General features: G+C 41.5%; 1 protein-coding gene across 2 annotated transcripts in view; it reads left to right on the top strand.

Moving 5' to 3' along the window:
- Positions 1 to 26,190, top strand: part of DESI2 (desumoylating isopeptidase 2) — a 45,284-nt gene that overhangs the window by 7,265 nt on the left and 11,829 nt on the right. For both annotated transcript variants that reach the window (XM_049633813.1, XM_049633812.1), the window contains exon 2: positions 23,537 to 23,609. In XM_049633813.1, the coding sequence (XP_049489770.1) occupies positions 23,537 to 23,609 (73 nt within the window). The remainder of the gene's footprint in view (positions 1 to 23,536; positions 23,610 to 26,190) is intronic.

Here is a 26,190-nt window from a genome sequence, read left to right as displayed (position 1 = left end):
GGGTATATGACTGTGATTGCCCTTCCCCCAAAACAATAACGTAAAAACAAATTGACCCCACATTATTTGGAATAAAAGTCTTGGCTCACTAGGTTGTGATACTACTAAATTCTTGCCCATATGGAATTGGGGAGTCTCATTACTACACTATTTGAATTATTATAATTTCACAGCATATCTTAGGCTGGACCAGTTTCCTTTCATTATTTTTCCCAAATTTTCTTGGCTATTACTCATTTCCTCTTCTAGGCTCTCTGAAAAATTCCGTACGTTTTTTTGTCTCTTTGGTCTTTTTTTTTGAACTGTCTTAAAATACACATAAAATGCACTGCCTTAACCGTTTATGGCTGTATAATTCAGGAGCGTATATTCACACTGTTGTGCAGCCGATGTCCAGGACTTTTTCATCTTGCAAAACTGAAACCCTGTATTCATTAAATTCCCCTTACCCCTCCCCTCGCCCCTAGTTACCACAGTTCTACTCTGTCCTGAGAATTTGACTAGATACCTCCTAGATGTGGAATCAACAGGACTTGTCTCTGTAACGAACTTATTTCACTTTACATAGTGTCCCAAAGTTGTACCCATGTTGTACCACATGTCCGAGTTTCCTTCCTTTTTAAGGCCGAATAGCGTCCCGCCGTGTGTGTATCCATTCATGTGTCCATGGACATCGGGGTCGCTCCCACCTTTTGGTGACTGTGCATGATGCTGCTTGAACACAAGCGTACAAATAACCTGTTCGGGTCCCGGCTTTCAGTTCTTTCAGAGGCGCACCCAGTCTGTAAGTTGTTGTTTTCATTGGAACTGCACTGGTTTTAGTGCAGTTTAAAGTAACTTGGGAAGAATTGGCATCTTTCCTATTAACTTATTCTTTTTTTCTCAATGGTGAAAATGGGATTTTTTTTTTTTTTTTTTGCTTTTTGAAATTTTTATCGAGAAAATGCAAATATTTCATACATACACGTAGTTGATAGGTTAATTCCAAGCCCATATATCTGAGCCATCTATTAACAGAATATACTTCATAAGTAAGTAAAATAAGATTCTAGGTCATTTTGTCATAAACATCCACGCTGCATACGTTTTCACCATGTAAATAATTGACTGTAGGGCAATTTACTATAAAAAAAAAAAATCACAAAAAAATGACATTTCATTTGAAAGGACATAGTGAAACATGAAAAATGAATAACAAAATTAAAAGTTCCTATTGCGAAATACAAAATATTTGAATACATTTAAAACGTGTGTAGACTTTTGACAGTATTGCGCAAATAACCAATTTGATTTTGTGGATTGTACCCAGGCATTCGTCTTCGAAGTCTTTCATTTGTAGTATTATACCTTTTTTCTTTTTTCTTTTTTCTTTTTTTTTTTTGTCTATTGATTCATCTCAGCATCACTGTTTTCCTTCTTTCACTTCCTTCCTTCGTTAAGAGAGGTATCCGTTTCCAAACACGAAGATGCGGATTCGTAACCGAGCTTTGCATTGTGCAAGCCGCCTGCACTGCTTTTTTCTCCTAGCATGTTGTCACATGTTGGTGATAATCTGGAATTCCCTGGGAAGTGTGGACGATGTGCCGGCGCCCGGATGCGTTCGTGATGGAGCCCTGCCATCACCATCGCTGCCACGCTCCCCTGTCCCCAGTACAGCGCGGGGTCTGGCCTGACCCTCCTGTTTCACACTGCCTGTAGGCGGGCTCCCTCACAGTGTTTTTGTCAGGTTGATCCATATAGTTGTTACCATCCAGTCTTTCAAGAACACTATGTCCGTGCGTCACTGAATAGATCGTCGTGAGAGCGGGCTAAGATTTATACAGCATCAAAACAGGAGCTTTGTTAATGGAGAAATAAACCGACCGCCAACTTCGATACGTTAACCCAGCCAAGGGCAGTCGAGTCACCCATGGGGAGATGAATCCAGACCATCCACCAGTTATTTTAGCTTTTATAGCAAAATGTTCTTACAGCCAACTGGTGGTGCAGCAGAAATGTTTGTGGCAAAAACGTCTGTGGCTGAGACACACAGGGCGAAAATCCCGGACGTGACTAAAAGGCATTTGGTATATTAAGTGGCAGTAGGACTCAACAGGAAAATAAAGCAGGGGGAGGGGAAGGAGAGCATAGGCCGGGATGGGGCAGTGCGGTTTCTGCTACGGTTTCAAGTCGAGTGGTCAAGAAGGGCCTCACCAAGAAGAAGGCATTCCTGAAAGGTGAAGGGGTACACCGTGTGGATACCTAGGGAAAGAACATTCCAGGCAGAGTACGCAAGCACAGAGGATAAACCAGGCCACATGCCTCCAAAGTAAATGTACAGCAAGAAATAGAAGCTTTTAGGGGGAATTTCTGATTTATGTTCTCAGATAGGTTCATGAGGGTCATTGAAAATTGAGCAGACAGTACCAGAGAAGGAACAATCTGAGATCAAGAGAGATTCCGCAGAGGTGAAAAGTGCCATTGCCTGACTGAAAACTGCAACAGGAGATTGAAAAGTAAAGAGAAAGTAGCAAGATTTAGAAAACCTCTCAAGTAGAAGCATCGCCAGCCTCCAAAAGGATCAGGTGCCAGGCAGTGTTTGTTAAAAGTTAGGAACGTTCAAGCAAAGCCCGGTTTAACTTTTAAATGTTAAGGATGAAATAAAAAGTCCTACAGACACGCACAGGCAAAAAAAGGTACCTCAAGGGAACAAAATCAAGACTTCTCTGTCCTGACACCAAACCCCAAGTACAACGGAGCGTTATCTGCAGAGTCGTGAAAGGGAGAGCATTTCCGTCTGAATGCCCTGACGTCTCTAGTGGTCACTCGCGCAAAAGGATGTGGAGAGTATCTGGGACCTCTGGGGGGGCTACTGGAGGTCTCAAGAACTTAAGAATGGGGTGGTGACTGTAGAGGAAAAGCCATGGTCTCCAACGCTAGTTGGAGTTAGCAGAGCTAGTTCCTATGATATATATGGTTATGGGCGATGCCAGGGTCCTGAATTACTCTTCAAAGAGAATGAACATGATGTTGCGATTAAGTCCCAGGTTGTATTGACCAAATCTGGTAGAGAGGGAGGGAGGGAAGTCAGCAGATATGGTTGGTTTTGGTCCGTATTGGAAAATTGTATGTGTAAATGCTTTTTGTCATGTAAATGTAAGTAGTGTTGGGATAAAGTTGGATCTAGAGGGGAAACAGCAGAGAAAACACAGTTCATACAGTGGAGGAGAGAAAACAGAAAGAAAAATGGAAAAGGAAGACAAATAGGCCCAAATACAAAAATTATGAGATGGTCGTAAATAAATTAAATCCCCTATTAAGTTTGTTAAGTATGTTTATGTCCTTTCCTTACAGAAATTTTAAATTACACATGGTCAAAACTGTCATCGTTTTATGACCATTCAGGTTTATATCATCCCTAGAAAGGCTTTTCCGGGTCTGAAATTATAGAAGTAATCCCCGTATTTACTCTCCAGGGGAAAACCAGTTACCCCAACACTGTTGATTGGATGATCGATCGTTCCCCATGTTAATTGGAGGTGTATGCCACATTTATCCTCTAACAGATTGTCATGGATGTAGAAGTCCTATTTCTTGACTCTCTGGGCTTGTCCTGTATTTAGTTGCCTCTTCCCACACTCTCATCAGATGTTTAGTTGCGTATTCCAGTGTTTTGATACTGGTGATGGAGGTTTCTCTTGCTCTCTCTCAGCATTTTATGTTTCTCACACATTCGTTTTTCAAATAAAACTTAGAATCAATTCATCAAAAAAACTCACTGAAATTTTCAGTGCAATGACATTAAGTTTATGAATAATTTGGGGGGAGAATTGACAGATTTAGAATATTGAGTCTCCCCATAATATAAGAACTTTTGTATTTTAACACTCATTTTTGAGAGAGAGACAGAGTGTGAGCAGGGGAGGGGCAGAGAGGGAGGGAGACACAGAATCCGAAGCAGGCTCCAGGCTCCGAGCTGTCTAGCACAGAGCCCGACGTGGGGCTTGAACCCACAAACCGTGACATCATGACCTGCTCCGAAGTCAGACACTTAACTGACTGAGCCCCCCACATGCCCCAAGAACTGACCTTTTTGAGTGATTATTACAGGCCAGCCATTGCCTCATATCATCATCCCTTTTTAAGATGAGGAAGCTGAGGCATAGTTGAAGGGCCTGCTCAGAATTGTGGCCATAAGTGGTAGAGCACAGCCCTGCATCCCGAGCTCTGACACTACAATCTGTGCCCCTAACCACCGCATTACAGTTCTCTTCCTCCTCCCATCCCTGGAAAGTGCTGTTTCTCTATTTGTCTTGATTTCCACACCCCTGACCCCACCTAACTTCCACTCTGTGCTTTCTGGAACTCCTGAAGGGGCAGTGGCAAAAAAAAAAAAAAAAAAAAAAAAAAAAAAAAAAAATCCCTGACCTCTGAATATTCCTGTGATGGCTAATTGTATGTGTCAACTTCACTGGGCCAAGCTAGTACCTGGGTTTTAGTCAAACATTAGTCTAGGTGTTGCTGTGAGGGTATTTTTTGGATGCAGTTTACATTTAAGTCAGTAGACTTTGAGTAAAGGATAATGGGGGTGGGCCTCATCCAGTCCATTGAAGGCCTTAAGAGCAAATACTGGGGACCCCTAAGGAGGAAGGAATTCAGCCTCCAGAGGAGCTACATCACCTCCTCCTAGGTCTCCAGCCCCCCCCCCCCCTGCCCTGCACATTTTACACTTGCCCCCCGCCCCCCGCCCCCCGCATCATGTGAGCCAGTACCTTACAACGACCCCTTCCTTCCTGCACCTTCATCCGAGTCAGATTCTGGCATCACCGTTACTGCCGTCCCTCTGGCGTACTTATCTGGCAACCCTAGTGAAGTTGAACTCCCCATCTCAACAGCTGAGCGCAGCTCGAGAAAACCCCACAGCCATCCTGACTGATCTCACTTTGAAATCGTGACCACAAACCCCAAGGGGACCCTAAATGCTGTCTGGCAGTGCTTCCATATTTCTTTGGTCGACTGACTTTCCCACTCCAAGACAGCTCCGGTGCCCCTCCCCGGTCCTCACTCTCCGCTGGTGACTTCACTGCTTGCTTCACTTTAAACAAGAAAGTAGGGGCGCCTGGGTGACTCAGTTAAGTGTCCGACTTCAGCTCAGGTCAGGATCTCACAGTTCATGAGTTCGAGTCCTGCATCAGGCTCTGTGCTGATGGCTGGGAGTCTGGAGCCTGCTTTGGATTCTGTGTCCCCCTCTCTCTCTGCCCCTCCTCCACTTCGTGCTCTCTCTCTCTCTCTCTCTCTCTCTCTCTCAAAAATAAACATTAAGAAAAAATTAAAAGAGGAGCAGCTGAAGAGAATATGATCTCCACCCCCCCACCCCCACTGCCTTGGTACAGTCCTCCTGCGCGTGGAACGGGAATCACCCGTGTCCTTACCGGAGGTCAGACCTCCCACTCTGTACTGGATCCCAGCCCCTCACTTCGGTGCAAGGACCTCTCAGAACCGTCCACGCTCTCACCTGCTGTCCTCGTAGTCGCTATGGAACGTGCTATGATAGTTTCCGGTCCTTGTCCTTCTGAACTGAGGAGTTAGTGGACTTACTCTGACATTCTGTCCGTTGACCATGCACCATATGGCACCACGCTCTCAAGCCAGAGGTTTGTGTCTTTTTAATCAACTTCTTTAGAAATGTGTTACTTTAAAAGACTAACAAGGAAGCAAGCAAGAGCTGGGCTATTTCAGGCCTGTTCATTCATTTCTGTTGCTGTTTTATCTGGGCATCAAACGGTAATTCACACACGGTCAAGTTCCTCACTCTGCAGTGAGCTTGAAGGCAGAGACAAGGTCTTACTCTTTATTCCCAGAACTTGGTGCATTGTCATTGCTTTTAAAAGGTTTGTTAGGCTCACCTGAAGTTCTCCTAGGAGCCGTCATCCTGAAATTCTTCCTCTCTCCACTGTGTCCTCTTGTTCATTGCGGCTGCCTGCAGGACGATGGAAAGGATGGACGGACGGACCTCCCCACCCTGTCAGGTGGCCAGCGAGAGCCCCAAACATCTGTGCCGGTTCCGAACAGGACTATCAGTGTGACACAGAGTCATGGCTAAGGCAGGGGCAGCCGGAAGCTGTCCTTGACCTCTTCCTTGATCAGGCCTGCCGTCTGCCGTTTGGAATCTGTTCTTTGTCTTTGAGGTATAGTCTGGAATCCCTCAGACCGTGTGGATTTGCATCCCACCTCCTGCTTTTTACCTGTGTGACCTGGGAAGGTTTCTCAACTTCTCTGTGCCTCTGTTCCTTGCTAAGATGGGAATCGCAATTCATAGGGTTATTGTAAGGGTCGATTTATGTCCAATGCATGGACAGGGAGCTGGCACATGATAATCACAAGAAAGCACCAGCTGTGTGTTAGTGGTGTTATTTGCAGGATTAGAAGAAGCTGAGCGAGCTCCCGGTTGTATTCCTTCTGCAGTTGCAACACCTCGTAACTTGATCTTTGGAATTTCCTCACTTTATCTTAAGGAGTGTTCCGCTGCCGAGGACAGGAAAGCAGGCTGTTGCGTGTTTGACATTAGCTCTAAAATCTCCCATCACGGTGTATGTGTAACTCTGGGGCTAATTATGTAAGCCTCTTCTCTTCCCTTGTGCGTGGAGAGCCTTTGAGCCACGTGAACTTAATGGAGCTGATTTTTCAGTCTTGAAACATTTGTGGAAGTTGTGAAAACAAACAGCTTGGCCGAGACTGGTTTGTACGCCATGGCGGAGTTCTCATTTCTAGCTCATTGTCCGGCAGTCAGTTAAAGCAACCACCAGGTAAGCACACTGGTTCTTCCCAGCCCTTCTCAGCATAATCTGCGTGTGTGCCCTAGTTTACTGCCCAGTAGTACGAGAAGTTGCTTGAAGGACTCTTGCAATTCTCAGGTCCAAAACGAACGTATCTTCTAGATTTCTCCTCCTGATGTCCTAGAGAGGAGTTTCAGATACGAAGGTTCGTTTCCAGAACAGGAGGTCTCTACGTTACTGAATTAGTGACCAGGTGGGCACATTATATGGCATTTAAGGCAAAGGCTAGGCAGTGACTCTTTTTACTTGCAGTGGTGCGGGAGGGGTCACCATAACTTCACACTTAAGGAAAAATGATGAATAGTCATGATCTCCATCTTACTCCCAAGTTGTTCGGGGCGCTTCCAGATCATGTAAAGAAAAGGAGGGGCCCATGAGGCTGTCTGCTGGAAGCCAGGCTGTGTGATAGGAGCAGCAGTAGGTAGAGGCTGTGAAGCCTGGGCTGTTTATGGTTTGGCCACTCATCATGTGACCATGGGCAAATTACTCCTAAAGAGATTTACGTGTTTTACATGGACCGTTACTACGAAAGAGAGTGAGTGAAAGTACGTTTTAGGGTAGCGTTCAAAAATGAGTTTTCGGTTTACTACATATGCACATATTTCTGTTCTAACACAGGTTTGTGATTGATTGCTTACATTCTTAATGAGTTCCTTATGGACAAGGACTGTGAGTTAATCGTCCGTGTAACCCCAGCGCCTGGCAGCCCCTGACACATAGGTGTGCCTACATTGTATTGAATCAGGGTTGTTTAACTTGCTTCATTTATGGCTTTGGTGCAAGTAAACATTTTTAAATCAGATTTAAACTGAGGTATAATTTAGGAGACTCTTCTAGAACAGTAGCTCTTCTTTTAAAAAAAATTTTTTTTAATGTTTATTTATTTTTGAGACAGAGAAAGACAGAGCATGAACGGGGGAGGGTTGGAGAAAGGAAGACACAGAATCCGAAGCAGGCTCCAGGCTCTGAGCTGTCAGCACAGAGCCCAACGCGGGGCTCGAACTCACGGACCGCGAGATCATGACCCGAGCCGAAGTCGGATGCCCAACTGATCGAGCCACCCAGGCGCCCCTAGAACAGTAGCTCTTGATTGTATCCTAGACCAGCTAAGAAGTACACTTACATCACACCGTTACGCACACGTGTAAACTGATACCAAACGTTCAGGAAATACCTTACTCAGTGTCTTGTCCTCTGATAAGTCCTATTCCATCATATTTCACTCATTGGAAATAATGCCGGTGCCAACCCACCGAAATGATTTCGGGATCCTGTAATGGGGTGCAACCTACAGTTTCAAAGACGCTTCTCAAGAATGCAAGCTCTATGAAAACCAGAACTTCATCCTATTTGCTACCGTGTTGCTAGCGCTTGGCACATAGTAGGTGTTCGGTAAATATCACCTGCATGAGTAAAAGAATGGAGATACTCTTTTCCATAGGTCACAGTCGAAAAGATAAAGCATTACAAACTCCTTGCTGCATTTCAGTTCATCCAGTATTTGAGCAGTCTACTAGGTATAATACAGTGCCCTCAGCACCATGGAGGATCCAGGAATTTTTTTTTTAAGTTTATTTATTTTGAGAGAGAGAGCAGGGGAGGGGTGGAGAGGGAGGGAGAGAGAGAGAATCCCAAGCAGGCTTCACACCATCAGCATGGAGCCCAACGCAGGGCTCGAACTCACGAACCGCGAGATCATGACCTTAGCCAAAATCAAGAGTTGGATGCTTAACCATCTGAGCTACCTGGGCACCCCTGGAGGATCTAGAATTAAAGAACACTCAGCCTCAGGCCTTGCTCAGTTTAGAGCCCAATCCAGAGTGCAGGTCAAGTACAGATAGGCCATGAAAGAAGTTTCAAGATTTTACCAAAATATCTGACATCAGCTTTTGAGACAACTACACCAAGTGCCTCGTAGGAAAGATTTGCCAAGAACTTAGATTTCTGGTACAGATATGCCGTCAGGACCAAGAATTGACAGTACTCTGCCTCATCTATACCAGAGATAACATCCTCTGGTAATGAAAATCGAGCCAAACTGTAGGTTACACGCAATAGGTTTAGTCTTAAAAATATTCAAGGAGCATTTGGTTCACTGTTGATTTGACTTGTAAAAATCCATTCTCCTTTAAAAAACAATTTACAGTCATCCTGGGTCTAGCTTGTGGTGGGTCCTAAAAATTAGGTTTTTTGACAAGCACAGGAATTTGTTTTTGAAAATTGGTTTGCCTAGTTGATAAAGCGGAGGAAACCGACGTTATGTGAAATGCATAGGAGCACATTTTCCTTGGTTTTAAGTTTCCTGTGAGTGCATAGTGATGTGTACTCATGCTCGTGAACTTCAGGACAGTGCTGTGGAGCTTTAAGTCTCAAAGCACAGTCCTTGGGAAGGCCAGCTTTGGACTAACCTTAAAATGGATCGTCAAAACTGGGACTTAATAAAAGAGGGTGCAGGCTGAATAGTTCTGCTGAAACAAACATACACTGGGACTCTGTGTGTGTGTGTGTGTGTGTGTGTAAGTTTGGTTACACTGTCTCAAAAAAAGCTTTGCAGAACATTTACAAAACTTGAAACCCTATTAACTAAAAAATTACTAGCAAATAAAGATCGAGGCTTAATACCTAAGGTTATCAACAATTTATAGATAGCATGGTAATGAAAATGTTAATGTTATGTAAAGATTTTTTTTCCCGAAGACCCAGAAAGTGAGTGATGTGCTTATTTTATTTATTGTTTTAAATTTTTTAGCGTTTATTCATTTTGAGCAAGACCATACAAGCGGACAGCAGGGGTGGGCAGAGAGAGGGAGACACAGAATCCGACGCAGGCTCCAGGCTCTGAGCTCTCAGCACAGAGCCCCACGCGGGGCTCAAACTCACGGACCGCGAGATCATGACTTGAGTCAAAGTTGGACGCTGACTCAGCGACTGAGCCACCCAGGCGCCCCGATGTGCTTATTTTAGATAACATTCTCTGGTAATGAAAAAATTGGACATTCTTAGAAATAATGATAATGGAATAGAATATGTAGTGTGCCATCTTTCTTACGGTATAAAGCAAATTAACAGATAGATCTGGATGCTTACGGTTTCATCTAGAAAAGATAGTAGTTTGTCTCAGTTCATTCAGTGAGTTTTTATTGACTCTGTTTTACGATTAGCCTGATGCTAAGGCTCTATAGATAGCATTTTAATATGATTTACTATTAAGTAGCATTTGCTGTAAGATTATCTAGGACTCAATCCAGTGGTACCAAAAAGACCTCCTGAGGTAGTCAAACAGTGTGAATGTCAAAGACGGCTTTATATGAGATGGCACTATGGGAATTACCCCAGTTTCCACTACTCGCGGTTTATTTTTAATTTTTAACTCAGTAAGTGAAAGGCCTTCTCTTTTCCCCTAAACACCTTTTTTATGGGAGTTAAGTAAAACACTTGCCTGAACCCACACGAACACGGGTTTTTTTTAGGGGAAACCATCATACTTTATACTTAGATCAGTTAATACTACCTTTTGAGGAAGTCAGGCCCAGCACCTAAGTGGTTATATTAAATGTTTTAAGTTCCAGACTAGGGAGATAGCATGTATCCTCACTGCTGCTTTCAAACAGGAAGCGTAAAATTTTATTAAATTGATAAGTCAAATCACTGACTGAAATGAAGCTTAATGAAAGTTCTCTGTCAGAAGAATAATGTAACATTTTAATATAGGACTGTAACACACCACAGTCAATTCACTTCTGTAAACAGTGCTTTAAAGTAATAAATGGAAATGTTTAGGTCGGTGTTTTGCATTGAGGCAAGATGGAGCTCAAAAGTAATTGCAGTTATCGATGTTATTTGTTGCCTTCCCACATATTTTAAGATGATAGGTTTCCTGTGAAGTGTTTCCTTTTACCTTTTATTATATTAATACTTAAAAAGCTTCGAAAAGCCCTCTACGCTTCCGTGGCGGTTGGTGTCGGAAGAGGTAAAGCTGGAATCCGTGCTCCTTCCTCGGCCCTCTTCTGTATGCTTGGGAAGCCCCAGGCCGTGACGGCCCAGTGCCGAAGTGACGTGTGGCTCTCCAGTTCCTCGCTCCTGTTCGTGACTGTAGGAGCGCCCTGTGACACCACTGGCATACTTACGGAGACCTGTTCCTCAAACCTGTGCTCCTCCAGAGGATAAATGATCGCGTGCGGGATTCTTAAAGCAGACTCAAATTAATTCTGCCGTTGTTTGCTATTCACTGTAATGAGTCACTGCTCCTGGGAATTTGACATCGGCTCCCAAAGATTCTTGAAAATTCCGAGATTTAGCAGATAGCTGGCACTGAGCCGCTTATTTACGTGAGCGTGTGGCCATTTCCCGGTAGGTAAGACGAAAGCATGAGGGAAGGATCACATGGTCAGTAAACGGGTTTGCTACTCCTGACGCTTCCTGTTTCCCGGGGGTCAGGTAGCCCTCTGAGGACTTCACGTGGTGTATGCTATCTATTAATAATCCCCATTTTATAAATAAGGACAGGGGAGATAGCATCTTTTTTAGGTTATGCACCTAGTGAACAGTGAAGCCAGAGTTTGAACCGAGGCTTTCAGGCCCCAGGATCCAAATTGGAATCCAAACGCTCTTTGAGACCAACAGGGGACCTTGAAGAAGTTCTCATGTACGTGCATCAGAAGAAACCAAAGCAAAGAGCTCCGGTCTCCTGACAGCCCAGTGTCTTTTCCACTATCGTTCAGATTCTTCAGCCCGTGTGGGTTGTCGTACTTGGATCAACCTCTTTCTATCCACGCGATATATCTGTAGTCAAGTCAAGTGTAACAGAAGCCATGTCCTTGGGATCTAGCCCAGAATAAAGGAACACTGTGGGCTTTCCTGTTAGACCCTAAGGGAAGGAGCGCCCTGGATGAAGCCCGCTGACCAGGCGATACGCTCCATCCAGATGACTTAAGTAGGTGGTTGATGGGGAGACACTGTGGTAACTTGCTGGTTTCGTGGTTTGAGAGAAGACTAATTCGTGGGAGCGTCTGGCAGCTTGACCGTTTTCCTTTGCGGCAGAAACGTCTGATTTCTCATATAATCCACTGAGGGCCTCTCTTCCTCAGCACTGGGTGAATTGGGCACATAGCCACCTCTTGTGGATGTGCCCCTGACGTTCTTTGTCCCTTCTCTCTCGCAGTGTGGCCTTTGTGTGATAAACTCTGTGTCGGCCAGCCCCGGTGTCAGTCTGTAGAGCTCTGGGAGCGACAGTTCTCAAACTAGTCCCCTGAATGCTAGTTGTACTCTTACACTTGAACCAAGCTCTTAGGAGTAAAAGTGGTCTTTTCCAGTTCGGATGAACGGCTTTTGGGTGAAACTCTTCTGGGTTATCCATCTTTCCCAAGTACGTGACTGTAAACCTTGGCACCTGCTACTGTTTAGACAACAAAATCCGGGAAGACGTATCCAGCAGAAATTAACAGAAGTCTTGCGTACATCCAGCCATATCTAACTCAGCAGCTTGTTTTGTTTGTTTGTTTTTCGTGGACGTGTGTTCTTGGCTGGGAGCTCATGTTGTGTATTTTTTGTTTCTTTTGGAAAATGTCAGTGTTTTATGGTGTTCTACAAAAGCAAGAATTTCCATAGCAGGTTTGAGAAGCTCTGTTAAAGCTCTGTGGGGAGATAAAGTAAACACAAAGGATGGAAACCATGTCAGAGAAGGACTGAGAAACCCTACTGTTAATTTCAAAAATCTTGGACTTGGGGGAGGATAGCGGTTAAATCACGGTAGGGAAGTTTTGCAACTGAAGTCATTCAGGAAAAGGCTCCACTGTCATATAGTTTTTTGTTTTGTTTACGCTTATCTTATTAAATCCCCACTTAAAACAGGCACCATCCATATCGTCTGCAAAGCCTTGGCAGGACTTTGAAGGCAAAGGACTTGACAAGGCATGCTGACCTTGAAGGCATGTTGACCTGTCTTCCACAGGCAGCCGGCCCGGTTTTTAAAGATGGAGCCTCTCAGGCCTGTGCTCTAATAATAGAGCCAGGAAGCCCAATGAGAACAGACTCATTTGGAGGGCATCTCTCTCTATGACCGACCCCCCCCCCCCCACGGAAGCTTTCCCCTCTTTCCTTCTGAATTCATTCAGGGAAAAAAAAAATTTACACCAAAGAAAAACATCTAATCTCCTTCATCATGTAAATTCTAAGAATTTTGGCAGTAATATGCTGCTGTTCATATGTTCATTCTGGTCGCTGACCAGAATATATGTATTTAGAGTTGCTTTTTGTCTGTTCTTTTTTTTTTTTTAATGTTTATTTATTTTTGAGACAGAGCACGAGTGAGGGAGGGGCAGAGAGAGAGGGAGACACAGAATCAAAACAGGCTCCAGGCTCCAAGCTGTCAGCACAGATGCGGGGCTTGAACCCATGAACCATGAGATCATGACCTGAGCCGAAGTCAGACGCTTAACCAACTGAGCCACCCAGGTGCCCCATCTTTTTGTCTGTTCTTGATGTGTTATTTGTTTATAGCCTGGCTTCTATGTGATTTTTGAAGGCAGCTGTCCGAAATTTGAGAAGTAACCTATTTAAAGGCTTTTGACTGGGGATAAGAGTTCAAGAACTAATTGGACCACCTTTTGTGTCATTAGAAAATGTTTTACAGGGGTGCCTGGGTGGCTCCATTGGTCAAGCATCCAACTTCAGCTCAGGTCATGATCTCATGGTTTGGGGGTTCAAGCCCCATGTCAGGCTCTGTGCTGACAGCTCGGAGCCTGGAGCCTGCTTCAGATTCTGTGTCTCCCTCTCTCTCTGCCCCTCCCCCTCTTGTGCTCTCTCTGTCTCTAAAATAAATAAACATTAAAACTTTTTTTTTTAAAGAAAATGTTTTACAGTAGCTTGTATATTTTTCATTGTTTTTGTTTTGGTCGAAAGCCCCACAGTCATGATCTGCATATTTTATTTCACTCAGATTGAAGTTTACATTGGACCATTTGTTAGAGTAAGCACAGGGAAATGGGAAACTTTTTTTTTCTTCATGAATTTTTTTGGTTTTCATTTTGCTAACAGTGGGAAAACTTTCCTATAATGCCAAATTTCCTTATTTTTTTTTTTTCCAAAGGAACTAAGTATGTATTGTATTCAAAGGAAAATTTGTCCTTGGGGGACACTTGGTATTTATAGAACAGTTTTTAAGTTTGCCGACTACAAAATGACAGGCTCTTCTGCCGTTCATCTGCGGTTCATAGATCCTTTATTTCTGTTCTTCACGTTTTTTGAACCGTTTTCTTGAGATATAATTCACATGCCATCCAGGTCACCCTTTGTGTGCAGTTCAGTGGATTTTAGTGTGTTCACAGAATCCTACAGTCATCATCACACTCCATGTTAAAAATTTGTCTTCACCCTGAAAAGAAACCCCATCCCATTAGCAAACACTTCCATTTCCCTGCAGACCTCCCAGCCGCAAGTAACCACTGCTATACTTTGTTTTCTTAAGTTACCTGTTCCGGGCATTTCGTGTAAATGAAATCATACGGTATGTGGTCTTTCCTGACGTGGCATGATGTTTTCACGGTCCATTCATGTTGTCCCCTGCATCAGTACTCCATTCCCTTTTGTTGAGAAGTGGTGTTGCATTGTATGCATATATCACGTTTCATTCATTCATCGGTTGATGGACATTTCGATTGTTCCTGGTTTTTGGTTATCGTTAAGTAATACTGCTATGAGTGTTGATTACAAGTTTTCATGTCACTGTGTATTTTCAGTTTCTCTTGGTGTAAACCCAGGAGTGAAATTGTTGGCTCATAGAGTAACTTTAGGTGTAATATTTTGAGGAAATGCCAAACTTTCCCAAAACTGCCATGCCATTTTGAATTCCCGTCAGCAGCGTATGAGGATTTGTTTCCCCACATCCTTGTCAGCTTGTGGTTGTCTTTTTGATTATTGTCATTGAAGTGGGCGTGAAGTGGTATTTAATGGTTTTGACTTGTGTACCTTCTTTAGAGAAATGCCTGTTTAGATCCTTTGCCCATTTTTTAAATTGGATTATATGTCCTGTTCTTGAATTCTAAAAGCTCTTTATATATTCTGGATATACATGCCTTACCGAATACGTGATTTGCCAGTATTTTCTCCCATTCTGTAGGTTGCCCTTTTACTTCTTTATAGTGCCCTTTGAACTTTGAACGTACAATGTCTTAGTTTTTGTGAATCTGATTTATTCTCCTTTTTTCTTTTGTTGCTCGTGCTTTTGGTGTCACAACTATGAAGCCATTGTCTAATATAAGATCATGAAGATACACTTTTGTTATTCTAAAAGTTTTATAGTTTGCTGCTCTTACATGTAGGTCTTTGATCTATTTTGAGTTAATTTTTGTATATGGTGTAAGGTGGGGGTCCTGCTTCATTCATTTGGATGTGGATGTCCAGTTCGAGTTTCTTTCTTTCTTTCCTTTTTTTTTTTTTTTTTATTTTTTTATGTTTATTTTTGAGGGAGAGAGAGCATGAGCGAGCATGAGCAGGGGAGAGGCAGAGAGAGAGACACAGAATCCAAAGCAGGCTCCAGGCTCTGAGCTGTCAGCACAGAGCCTGACGTGGGGCTTAAACTCCAGAACTTGGAGATCATGACCTTGAGCTGAAGTCAGACACTGAACCCCCTGGGCCACCAGGCACCCTATTTGGCTTCATTTTTTAAAAGAACTTTCTTTCCGTCATTGAACTGTCTCGGCACCCTTGTCAAGGATCAGTTAATCATACATGTAAGAGTTTATTTCTAAACTGACTTCTTCTCCATTGATCTGTATGTCTGCAGTTACTACAGCTCAATTCTAAGTTTTAAAGTCAAGAAGTGTCAGTCTTCAGACTTTTTCAAGATTGTTTTGGATATTAGACTTCAAGCATTATCTTACCAATTTCTGCACAACAACAAAAAATTGAGATTGCAGTGATTCCACAGGTCAACTTGGGGAAGATTGCCATCTTAACAATATTAAGTTTTATATTCTGTGAGCATGGAAAGTCTTTCCATTTATTTAGGTATTTAATAATGTTTTATCATTTTCAGATACAGAGTTACATTTTTTTGTTAAATTTATCCCTAAATATTTTTTGCTGTAACTGTAAATGAAATTTTCTTAGTTTCATCATTGCTAGGATGCAGAAATACAGTTGATGTTTGTATATTAATCTTGTGCCTTACAATCTTGCTGAACTTGTTTATTAGTGTTAATAGATTTTTAGTGGATTTCTTAAGATTTTTATATGCAAGAGTACGTCATCTGCAAATAAAGATCATTTTACTTCTTTTTTTCCAATCTGGGTGTCTTTTATTTCTTTTTCTTCTGCAATTGCCCTGGCTGGAATTTCCAGTACAGTCTCTTGGAAGGGGCAAGAGCAGACATTGCTGTTTTGTTCCTGATCTCAAAGGGAAAGAAAGCCTAAAGTGTTTCACCAGTAAGTATGATGCCAGCTGTGGCTTTTCATAGATGCCTTTTATCAGACTGGGGAAGTTTCCTTATATTCCTAGTTTGTTGAGTGTTTTTATCCTGAAAGAGTGTTGGATTTTGTTAAGTGCTTATCTGCATCTAATGAGATGATTGTGTGGGGCTTGCCTTTTATTCTGTTGGTATGGTTTAGTACATTAATTTGTTGAATATTAAAACCACTTTACATTCCTGGAAGAGATCTCACTTAGTCACAGTGTATAGCCCTTTTTTATATGTTGCTGGAGCCAATTTGCTAGTATTTGGTTGAGGATTTTTGAGTCTGTGTTTATAAGAGATGTTGGTCTGTAGTTTTCTCGTGAGGTCTTTGTGTTTGGTGTCAAGTTCATTGTGGCCTCGTAGAATAAATTGGGAAATGTTCCCTTTTCTTTCTTCGGGAGTAGTTTGTGAAGAATTGGTACTAGATTCTTAAGTATTTGGTGGAATTCACCAAAATCATCTGGGTATAGTCTTTTTATTCATGGGTAGTTTAAATTACTATTCTCTCTCTGTCTTTCTCCATTCTCATTTGTTATAGATCTAGTCAGATTTTTTATTTCTTCTCGAGTCAGTTTTGGTAGTTTGTGTCTTTTCAGGAATTTGTTCGTTCTGTCTCAGTTGGTATACGGTTGTTCATAGCATTCTGTATAATCCTTTTTATTTCTGTAAGGCCAGTAAAGAGATCTAGTCATAGATTTCCAACTAGTAAATAGTTACTTTAATCTCACAAAGAAATTAACTCTTAAACTTGGGGGCTTTCTAGGTATAGAAACTACAAAGAAACGTGAGAGTCAAAGTACTGTCGAGTCTCCCATTGTTATTGCTAACAGTGAATAAACAGCCTCAACTTTAATGCCTGCCCGGCACAGAATATTGAGACACAGCCTTTGAGGAAAAAAAACGATGTTAGGAGGGGGTAAGCTTCTGCTGTTTAATACTGTCCAAAGGAATGTCTCTGGGTTAAGCCCTCCTCTTCCTGGCAACTTGTAGGCTTCAAAACCTTGAACAAAAACACTTGACCTGATGGTCCAACGTTCCATCTGAGAGTGGAGGTGAATGCTACCAAGTGTTCATTTGCCATTGTCGTGTGTCAGCAATTCATTAGAAACGTTATGGAGATCAGATCTCCTTAGAGTGAACTCCAAGGGACTGGCCAGATGTTTGGATAGGACATTTCTCTCTCATTTTTATGTTTCTCATATTTTACAGATCTTCCAACTCTAAAAATGCATCAAAACATACACATTTTTCTTTTGTAGAATGTAAAGTCTCAAATGCAGGGACATTTCCGACTCTAAAACAGTAGAGTACCTACCCAGCCAACTTAAAGGAGTTCTAAGCATCGGAGAGATTATTTTCAGTTGTGAAAGGGCAGAAAATAAAAGATCTGAGTTCAAGATCCCCACTCTGGCAAGTGCATTCCCCTCCTTGCCCTCCCTGTCTTAACTCCTGGCCAGAAGTCACCGTTTGTGTATGATTTTTATTTTCGTGAAAACCTTTCCGTTAATAAAGCATTTAGATTCCCATTATAGAAATTTATTATAAAAGCACTTTTGGAAAAAGCTATTTACTGCTCACCTAAAAGCTAAATTTAACTGTTAAAGTTAAGCGATACTAGGCATTAAATGGAAATAAATGTTTCGTTTCCTAAGAGTGTAAAACCTTTTGAGTTATCGCAGACAAACCATTTTGGATGTATCTCTGTGGAGAATATTCTATATTTTGAAAGAGAAGCTACTCTATAAAAAGAGAAAAGGTCACATTTAAAGCGGAGCTGTCTGCATCCAGAACAAAAGCCTGTCGGTGCTGTTGTTAAGGAAATCAACAGTACACAGACCAAATTATTGGTTGCAAACAGCATAAACAATGGAATTTTTCAAATGGAAAAGGCAGTTTAAGTCTTAGAGAAAAGGAAACCAGCCAGTGACTGCAAAAGCCTAGCAAAAACTGTGTGCAGACTAGCTGATCCCCTTGTGGTGTTTTCTACTCTTTCTCTGAAAAGGGAGAGAAAGGAGGAGGATAGCAAGAAAAATGGAAAAAGCCTCTCTTCTCTTGTAAGGAGGCGAGAACCAGATCATTTTCTTTAGTTCCCCCTAACTTTTTATTTTGAAAATGTTTATGGCTTCAGAGAAGGAAAACTGGAAAGAAGAGTAGTCTGTATACTCTTCACCTGGAGTCACCAATTTTTAACCACGTTTGCTTTCTCATACCCTCTCTTACACATACACATACCCGCATTCACACCCACACAGAGTTAAGTCACAAACATTATAGCATTTCATCTCAAAATACTTGAACATGCATTTCCTACCTAACAGGGCATTCTCTCTGCCTAACCAAAGTACTGTTACGACACCCAAGAATTTTCCCATTCATTATTATTTCCCCTAATAAAGTCTTGGGGAAGAAGACGGGGGTTTAATGTAAGATGCAGTCAGGGTCCCTTCATTGCATTTAGTTGTCATATCTTTTTCATCTTCTTTAAAGAGTAATAACTACTCTTCTTTTGACTTTTATGTCACTATTTTTGAAAAGACCAGGTTACTTCTAGAATATCCCGTAGTCCAGGCTTACTGCTTTTTTTCCTTATGGAAGCATACGATATGTTAAACATATCTTGACAAAACCAGCAAAGAAAATGTTGTGGCCTTTCTATTTTGTCACATCAGGAGGCACGTAACATCAGTGTGTCCAGCTGTTGGTGATTCTGTTTAATCACCCACATAAGATATTCACCATATTTTTTTTCATATTGTCAAAGGTGTCTTTCTTTTTCTTATAATTTAGAGAAATGTGGGGTACGATACTTTGAGACCCGGTAAACATTGTTCTCCACCAACCTCCTCCTTTTTCTCCAAAATCAGGAAGAAAACAAGGATGCCCACTCTCCCCACTTTTATTCAGCATATAACTGGAATTAGGCAAGAAAAATAAAAGGCATACACAAATTGGAAAGAAAGAAGTAAAACGGCCGCTATTACGGATGACGTGATACCATATATAGAAATTGTTAGGACTAATAAAAAACTCAGGTTGTGGGATACAAAATTAATATGTAAAAATCAGTTGTTGTGTTTCTGTATACTAGTAACAGACTTGTCAGAAAGCAAAATCAAGAAAACGTCCCATTTACAGTTGAATCAAAAAGAGTAAAATACCTAGGAATAAATTTAGTCAAAGAGGTGAAAGACCTATATACTGAAAACTATAATACATTCATGAAAAAAATTGGAGACAAGTAAAAAGCAAAGATATTTCGTCCTCAAGGACTGAAAAAATTAATAGTGTTAAGATGTCCATGCTATCCAAAGCAATCTACAGATTCCGTGCAGTGCCTGTTAAAATTCCAGTGGCATTGTCCACAGAACTAGAAATAATTCTAAACAGATTTTAGACCTGAGTAACCAATTTTGACAAAGAAGAACAAAGCTCGGGCTATCACACTCCCTGATTTCAAATATTACAAAGCTCTAGTAATCAAAACAGTATGATATTGGCATAAAAACAGATACATCAGTAGAAAGGTAGAGAGCACGGAAATAAACCCGTGCATTTTTTGGTCAGTTGATTTACCACAAAGGAGGCAAGAATAGAGTATAGGGAAAGGGCAGTGTCTTTAATAAATGGTGCTGGGAAAACCAGACAGCTCCATGCAGAAGGATGAAGCTGCGCACTGTTTTACACCATATACAAAATCAGTTCAAAATGGATTAAAGGCTTGAATGTAAAACCTAAAATTATGAAACTCCTAGAAGACCTAGGCGGTGATAAGCTCTTTGATACTTTTTTTGGATCTGACTCCAAAGGCAAGGGCAACAAAAGCAAAAATAAACAATGGAACTACATCAAACTAAAAAGCTTCTATGCAGTAAAGGAAATGATCAGCAACATGAAAAGGCAACCCGCTGAGTGGGCGAAATATATGTAAAGAACTGACAGAACCCAGTAGCAAAAAACAGTCTGATTAAAAAATGGGGAGATGATTTGAATAGATGTTTCTCCAAAGACGTACAGGTACATGAAAAGATGTTCAACATCACCAATCATCAGGGAAACACAAATCAAAACTACAATGAAATCTCACCTTACACCTGTCAGAATGGCTGTTACCTGACAAGGTATTTCTTCTGACAAGAAATAACAGAATATGGAGAAAAGGGATCCCTCCTGCATTATCGGTAGGATTGTAAATTAGTGCCACCACCATGGGAAATAGTATGTAGACTCCTCAATAAATTAAAACATGAGCAACTTTATAAGCCAGCAATTCCAGTACTCTGGGTATCTATCCAAAGAAAATGAAAACACTAATCCAAAAAGATACCGTGCATTCCTGTGTTCATTGCAGATTTATTTACGGTAACCAAGATGATGGAAGCAATCTAGTTGTCCATCTGTGAATGAACAGCTAAAGCAAATGTGGTTGATTGACTGAGAACTCAGCCATATGAGTAGTATAGCATGTAAATATTACTCAGCCATAAAAAAGAATGAAGTCTTACTATTTGCAGCACGGATGAACCTTGAGTGTATTAGAAGTGAAATAATGCAGATGCACGGAAAGAGACAAATACTGCCTGCTTTCACTTATGTGTGAAATATACAAAACAAAACAGAACAAAAACCCAGACCAAGGGAGAACAGGGTGGTGGTTGCCAGAGGGGAGGGTCTTTGGGAAAGGGAGGGCAAAATGGGTGAAGAGGAGTAAGGAGTGCATACTTCAAGTTATAAAATAAATAGCTCACTAGGATGTATTGTATGTCAATAACATTGTAAGGTGAAAGAGGAGAACCAGACTTATTAGGGGGACCATGTCACAGTGTGTGTAAATATCAAATCGCTGTGTTACACAGCTGAAACTGGTGTAACATTGTCAATTACACCTCAATAACTGTCTTCAAATGTTTAGGTAAAAATGAAAGTATCCCTTTATACTGCACCCCTGCCCCTGCTGTAGCTACGCCCCTTTCCCAAACTGTGAACAGAGATTGAACTGTATCCTTCAAACTTTCTTTTGCTGTAGTTGATGGCAGTTTTGTTGTATTTTTTCCATATTTAGCGTGTAAACATGCACAAAGGGCATATTTATTTATTTTGCAAATAATGTGACCATGCCACAGATAACATATCGTGACTTGGTGTTTTACTTTATGTGTCTTTTTATGTCCCTTTGTACTGAGTTACCTCACTCTTAGGAGCTGTATGATAGTTTATACTACGGATTTACCGTAACTGATATTTATGTTGTCTCTAGGTTTTCAGTATTCTAGACAGCTGCAGTGAATATCCTGGAGTATGTCTCCGCATATGTTCAAGTATTTCTATAGAATAGATTTCCAAGAGGTAGAATGGTTAATTAACTGTCATTGATTCACACTTCTGCAGTAGCTTCCTCACACCCTTACCAACACCGGCAATATTTAGCAATATTTTTTATATTTGCCAATCTGATGGGTTAAGAAAAGAATGGTAGCTTACTGTTTTCATCAATATTTTTTTGTTTTCTAGTGAGAATGTTCATTCATGTTTGTTAGCCACTGATTAATACTGTGATTTCTCACTTGTCCATGGGGGTTATTTTTTTAATGGAGCTTTCGTACACTGTATCCTTTGTGGTCTGAATTTCTGCTACCTAAACTCTGGAATTACATAGATTTGATAAAGTCTTGAGAAATCCCTTCCTATATGTACCCTCACTGCTGTATCCAAAATCAAACGGATTCAGATGACGACGTTCCTGACTTGCTGTCAGAACTCAGGAACCAAAGAGAATCTTTTAGAGAGGAAGACGCAGCTCATTCTAATCTTTGCTATGGAGTGTTACGAATTTGTCCCCCTGTGTGTGGTTTATCTTTTGATGTCATTCATGCGGTTTTACCCAATAAAAAGTTGGAAATGTTTGTCAAACGTCTGTGGTTTTCCGGTGTAAGTTCTAAGGTTTTGCTTTTATCTAGGTCATCTTTTCTCAGTTAAGATTTTTTTCAATCTATTTTATTTTCTTCTCTATGGTTATTTTTAGGCACACTGGAATTCTTAGGTACATGAAGTATATCTTTATGCATAATGTATTTTGTCAACACATTTTTAATACTTCATCCTTTATCGTTAATCATAAACATCAACTTTATCATACACCAGATTCTTATGTACGCAAGGATCTTGTCCTAAAGCAGTTTAATGAATGTATCAATATCTAGATAAGAAAGTTCCTTATTCTTTTTCAAATATCCCTTGCTTATTACTGCTTCGTTTTTCTTCTGGGTACATTTTAGGACAAAATAAATCGATTTTGCCCATTTATGCTTCCTGCGGCAATGTATGTGAACGTGCGCTCCCCTGGGTCTGGGAGAAACTGGTTAGGGATCTGGAACCAAGGGTAAAACTTGAATAAACCCAGAAAAATTAAAGACAAATTATCCTCTAAACCCGGAAGAAATCTAATGGGTTTGTAACACTGTTAAGTGCCGCCTAAGTGTTTGTTTAATGAGCTCTTGACTCATCGGCTCTTCTAGGTAGACCCTTTCCAGTCCTTGTGCTTCTCTGCTGTCACCCCCAGCATTCACATCACGATGCTGGTGCACTCCCTTCACTCTTCCAGACATTTCTCCCCATCCCCCTATACCTCATCCCACCCCCCCCACCCCACCCCCACTTTCTATCCGAGGAAATTTCATTGGTTCCTAAAAACCCAGTTCAGATACTGCCTTTTCTGGGAATGTTTTCTTCCTGCTGACAGTAAGAAGGTTGTGGGAGCCTTTGTGCCTCTTCTTGTGCCTTTGTGCCTTGTTCCTATATTATCATTATCCAGCTTCGGACTGAGCCAGGACAGAAATGCCATATGGGTGGTTTTCAAGTGTTTTTGAAAACTAGTAAGACATCTCCCGGTCTTCAGGGAGCTCACCAGAGAATGGAAGGAAAAGCTGAAGCTAGAAGAAAAATAGATGTGAAAGCATAAATTATATGTGATTTTTTTTTTTTTTAAAGTCACAGGAGAGCTTTTATATCCGTTTGTCCCCCCAACCTGACCAGGTTTAGGTCTTATGGTTTTCGCTCTAAGCCTTTGCAAATGGAGGCATTCATAGTACCAACAGAGGCGCAGAGATTGGACCAATCCTTTATCGTGGCGTTTGGAGGCCAGAAGGAAAAATACTGAGAAATGGACTTAGAAAGACCTAGATATTCCGTGAAGGACTTAGGGGTCATAATTGCTATCGTGTGGCGCTGTGTTTTAAACGAACAGATATTCTGAATCTCCCTTTTTTTTCCTAGTACTGGATGAATGAATACACCTCGTCCATCGGAATTGGAGTTTTTCATTCAGGAATTGAAGTATACGGCAGAGGTACGTGTACCCACCGTGTGAACAGGCTTTCCGAAGACTGTTTTCTCTTAAAGCACTCGCAAAATCATCACTATAGGTCTTCCTCTTTTTTTGCAACTGCTTCCATACATTACTGCAGAAAGTTGAAGAAAATCTCCCCACATTTTGTACTGCAGTCTGGGAAAATGCCCAAAGTTGAATGCATTTGAGGAGAAAGTACTCAAGTTCATGAACATAACGTTCGTTGAGTTATCTTTTCTCCCAGATACAGCGGCTTAAAAAGCAGTTGCTTCTTGGATTATTTCACCGCCACAGTTTTGCTCTGACAAATACCGGAGTTCCTAAGAAGCCTTGTGCTTTGAAAAACCGTCATTCTGGTTGGAAGAGTATTGGTGCTAGAGTGTCATACTTGAAATACCAATTTCCTGAGGGAATTTCAGTATTAAATTTTGTTTTTGGAGACTTGCAAGTGTGTAGTTATAAGGTTGGAAAATATCACTGAGCAAATCCTGCCCTTGGTTCCATCTAGCTTTTTGCTCAAGAACGATGGCCTTTGTCATTAGCCCAAGCCCTTTTATTCTTCATTGCCCTTAATTATGATAAATATGACAGGAGCCACTCAAACCAAGCAGCTTTGTTTTTAACAGCTTTTTCCTTTGTTCTAATTCCCACTGCTGGTGCAGGATAATTTCCTGCAGGTCAAGCTGTAAGCGGTAATGATCTGCATAAGACGGACCACATTTCCAGTTTCGTCGGGGTTGTAAAAATACATTATTTTGAATCCTAAATTCACCCCGTAGCAGAAATGTCTGTCACGTGCTTCAGTCAGGCGGCCTTTGTGCGGGCCCTGAGAATATGCGTTGCAGTCCACCCAGAGTTCCCCGTGAAGACCGCATCCCTGCTGTAGCTGGTGCAAGGAAGAGGCTCCATTACCTACCTGGGTCGGTGTGGTGCTTCTCCTGTCCGTTTCTTACATTCCACACCAGCCGCTTCTGGGTGCAGCGTAGCGTATCACACGTTCACTATAGAGATGTGCCATTTAAGCTCCATGTGAGTTGGAAGCCTGCACTGTCTGTCTGTCTCCCAGATAATCCCCAAAAGCAAGGAGGCTCTTGCCCAAAGAGTCAGCGGTCACTACGTGTTGTTGCGGGTGGCCTCGTCATCTGTGGGTTTGCGCCCTTGTTTGACTTGGCTTTTGCCAGAGTTGCGTGTTTCCCCTTTAACTGAATCTCTGGTGTTATAGTTTTCTAAGTGCTACCAAGTTGTGAACCGCTTGATCCCGTTGCTGTGAAGTAGAGAAAGACGTGTGGGCCTGTGGCACTTTCTCCATTTTCCAAGCAAGGAAACCAAAGCTCAGATCAGCTGGAAGTCAGATCAGATCAGCTGCTAATAGTTCTTAGAACTAGGACTTGAACCCAGGTGTTCTTACGTGCCAGTCTTTATTCCGTTACCTGTCTAATCATTGCGCCCCTCCACCAAATGATTCAGGAGTCTTCAGAAACATGGTTCGAAACATGTTCGTATAAGTTTAGCAAAGCTAAGGTCAGATGTCTTCCTGAAAGTAAATGACGCTTCTTGAACAGATGAATAAATGGCTCTGTGACTTTCCTTAATGGACTTGAAGAAGTTAAAAATCTAAACATAATCTTTCCATATCCAACCTGATTATCGACAAGGTTTATTATAAAGTACTATCGTTAAGATAAGTTTTAATGTGTATTTCAGAACTGAATGCCAAACACTTTCTTATCCAGACCTTTGCTTTTTTTCTGGAAGGTCTGAATCAAAAGTAAACTTGGTATGTGCCTTGTTCTCACCCATGCTTTGTTCTAAGACCTTTCACGATTAGATTTAATAAATTCTAAGAGATGAGATTAATTTGAACATTTGTTTGTAATTTTTTAAGTAAGTCCACTAAGATTTGCCACTTAAATATCTAAATATCTCATACCAGAAATTTGAATTCCTTCCTTCTCCGCTTCTGTTCTGGATGAGAGTTTATATCCCATGATCCTTCAGTACAAGTAGTTCCCGCAGAGCTGAAAGATCTTCCGTGAGAGTATGTGTGGAGAGGTGTATACGTTAACTCGGCAGCTTGCTTGTTTTCTTGAATGAGGGGGATTGAATTCAGTTTTCCAGGTTTGGTAATGTTTCATTATTCAAAGATAAACCAAGAGCCTTCAACCCATGAGCCATGAAAGCTCATTACTGTTAGTCAGTTTCTCCAGTAAAGTGTTGAGTTTGAAATTTGATGCCTTCAATTTGGAAAGTGGCAAAGTGCAGAACTGACCGCCCATGTCTTTTGGCACGACACATGGGCAGAGAGACCATGGTCACCTGCGATAGTCACCCTCCTCCTGCCAACGAGAGGGGACGAGTCAGGGTCACCTCTGAGTGTCTTTCGTTATCAGAATCAGGCCTTTTGTATCGACTGTTGTTACACGTAACAGCTAAACGAGACTGAGATATTTGTGAAAGCATTGATAAATTGGAAAATATTTAGATGGTGTCGTTATTATCCTCTTCATTTATTAAAGCTAATTCAGCATTCTGGTTAAGTTTTGTGTGATAAATACTAAAAATCATGAGTTTTCTCTTTTCA

The sequence above is a fragment of the Panthera uncia genome, chromosome F1, assembly GCF_023721935.1.
Source record: "Panthera uncia isolate 11264 chromosome F1, Puncia_PCG_1.0, whole genome shotgun sequence".
NCBI lineage: Eukaryota > Metazoa > Chordata > Mammalia > Carnivora > Felidae > Panthera > Panthera uncia.
This window is presented reverse-complemented; position numbering and strand designations above follow the sequence as displayed.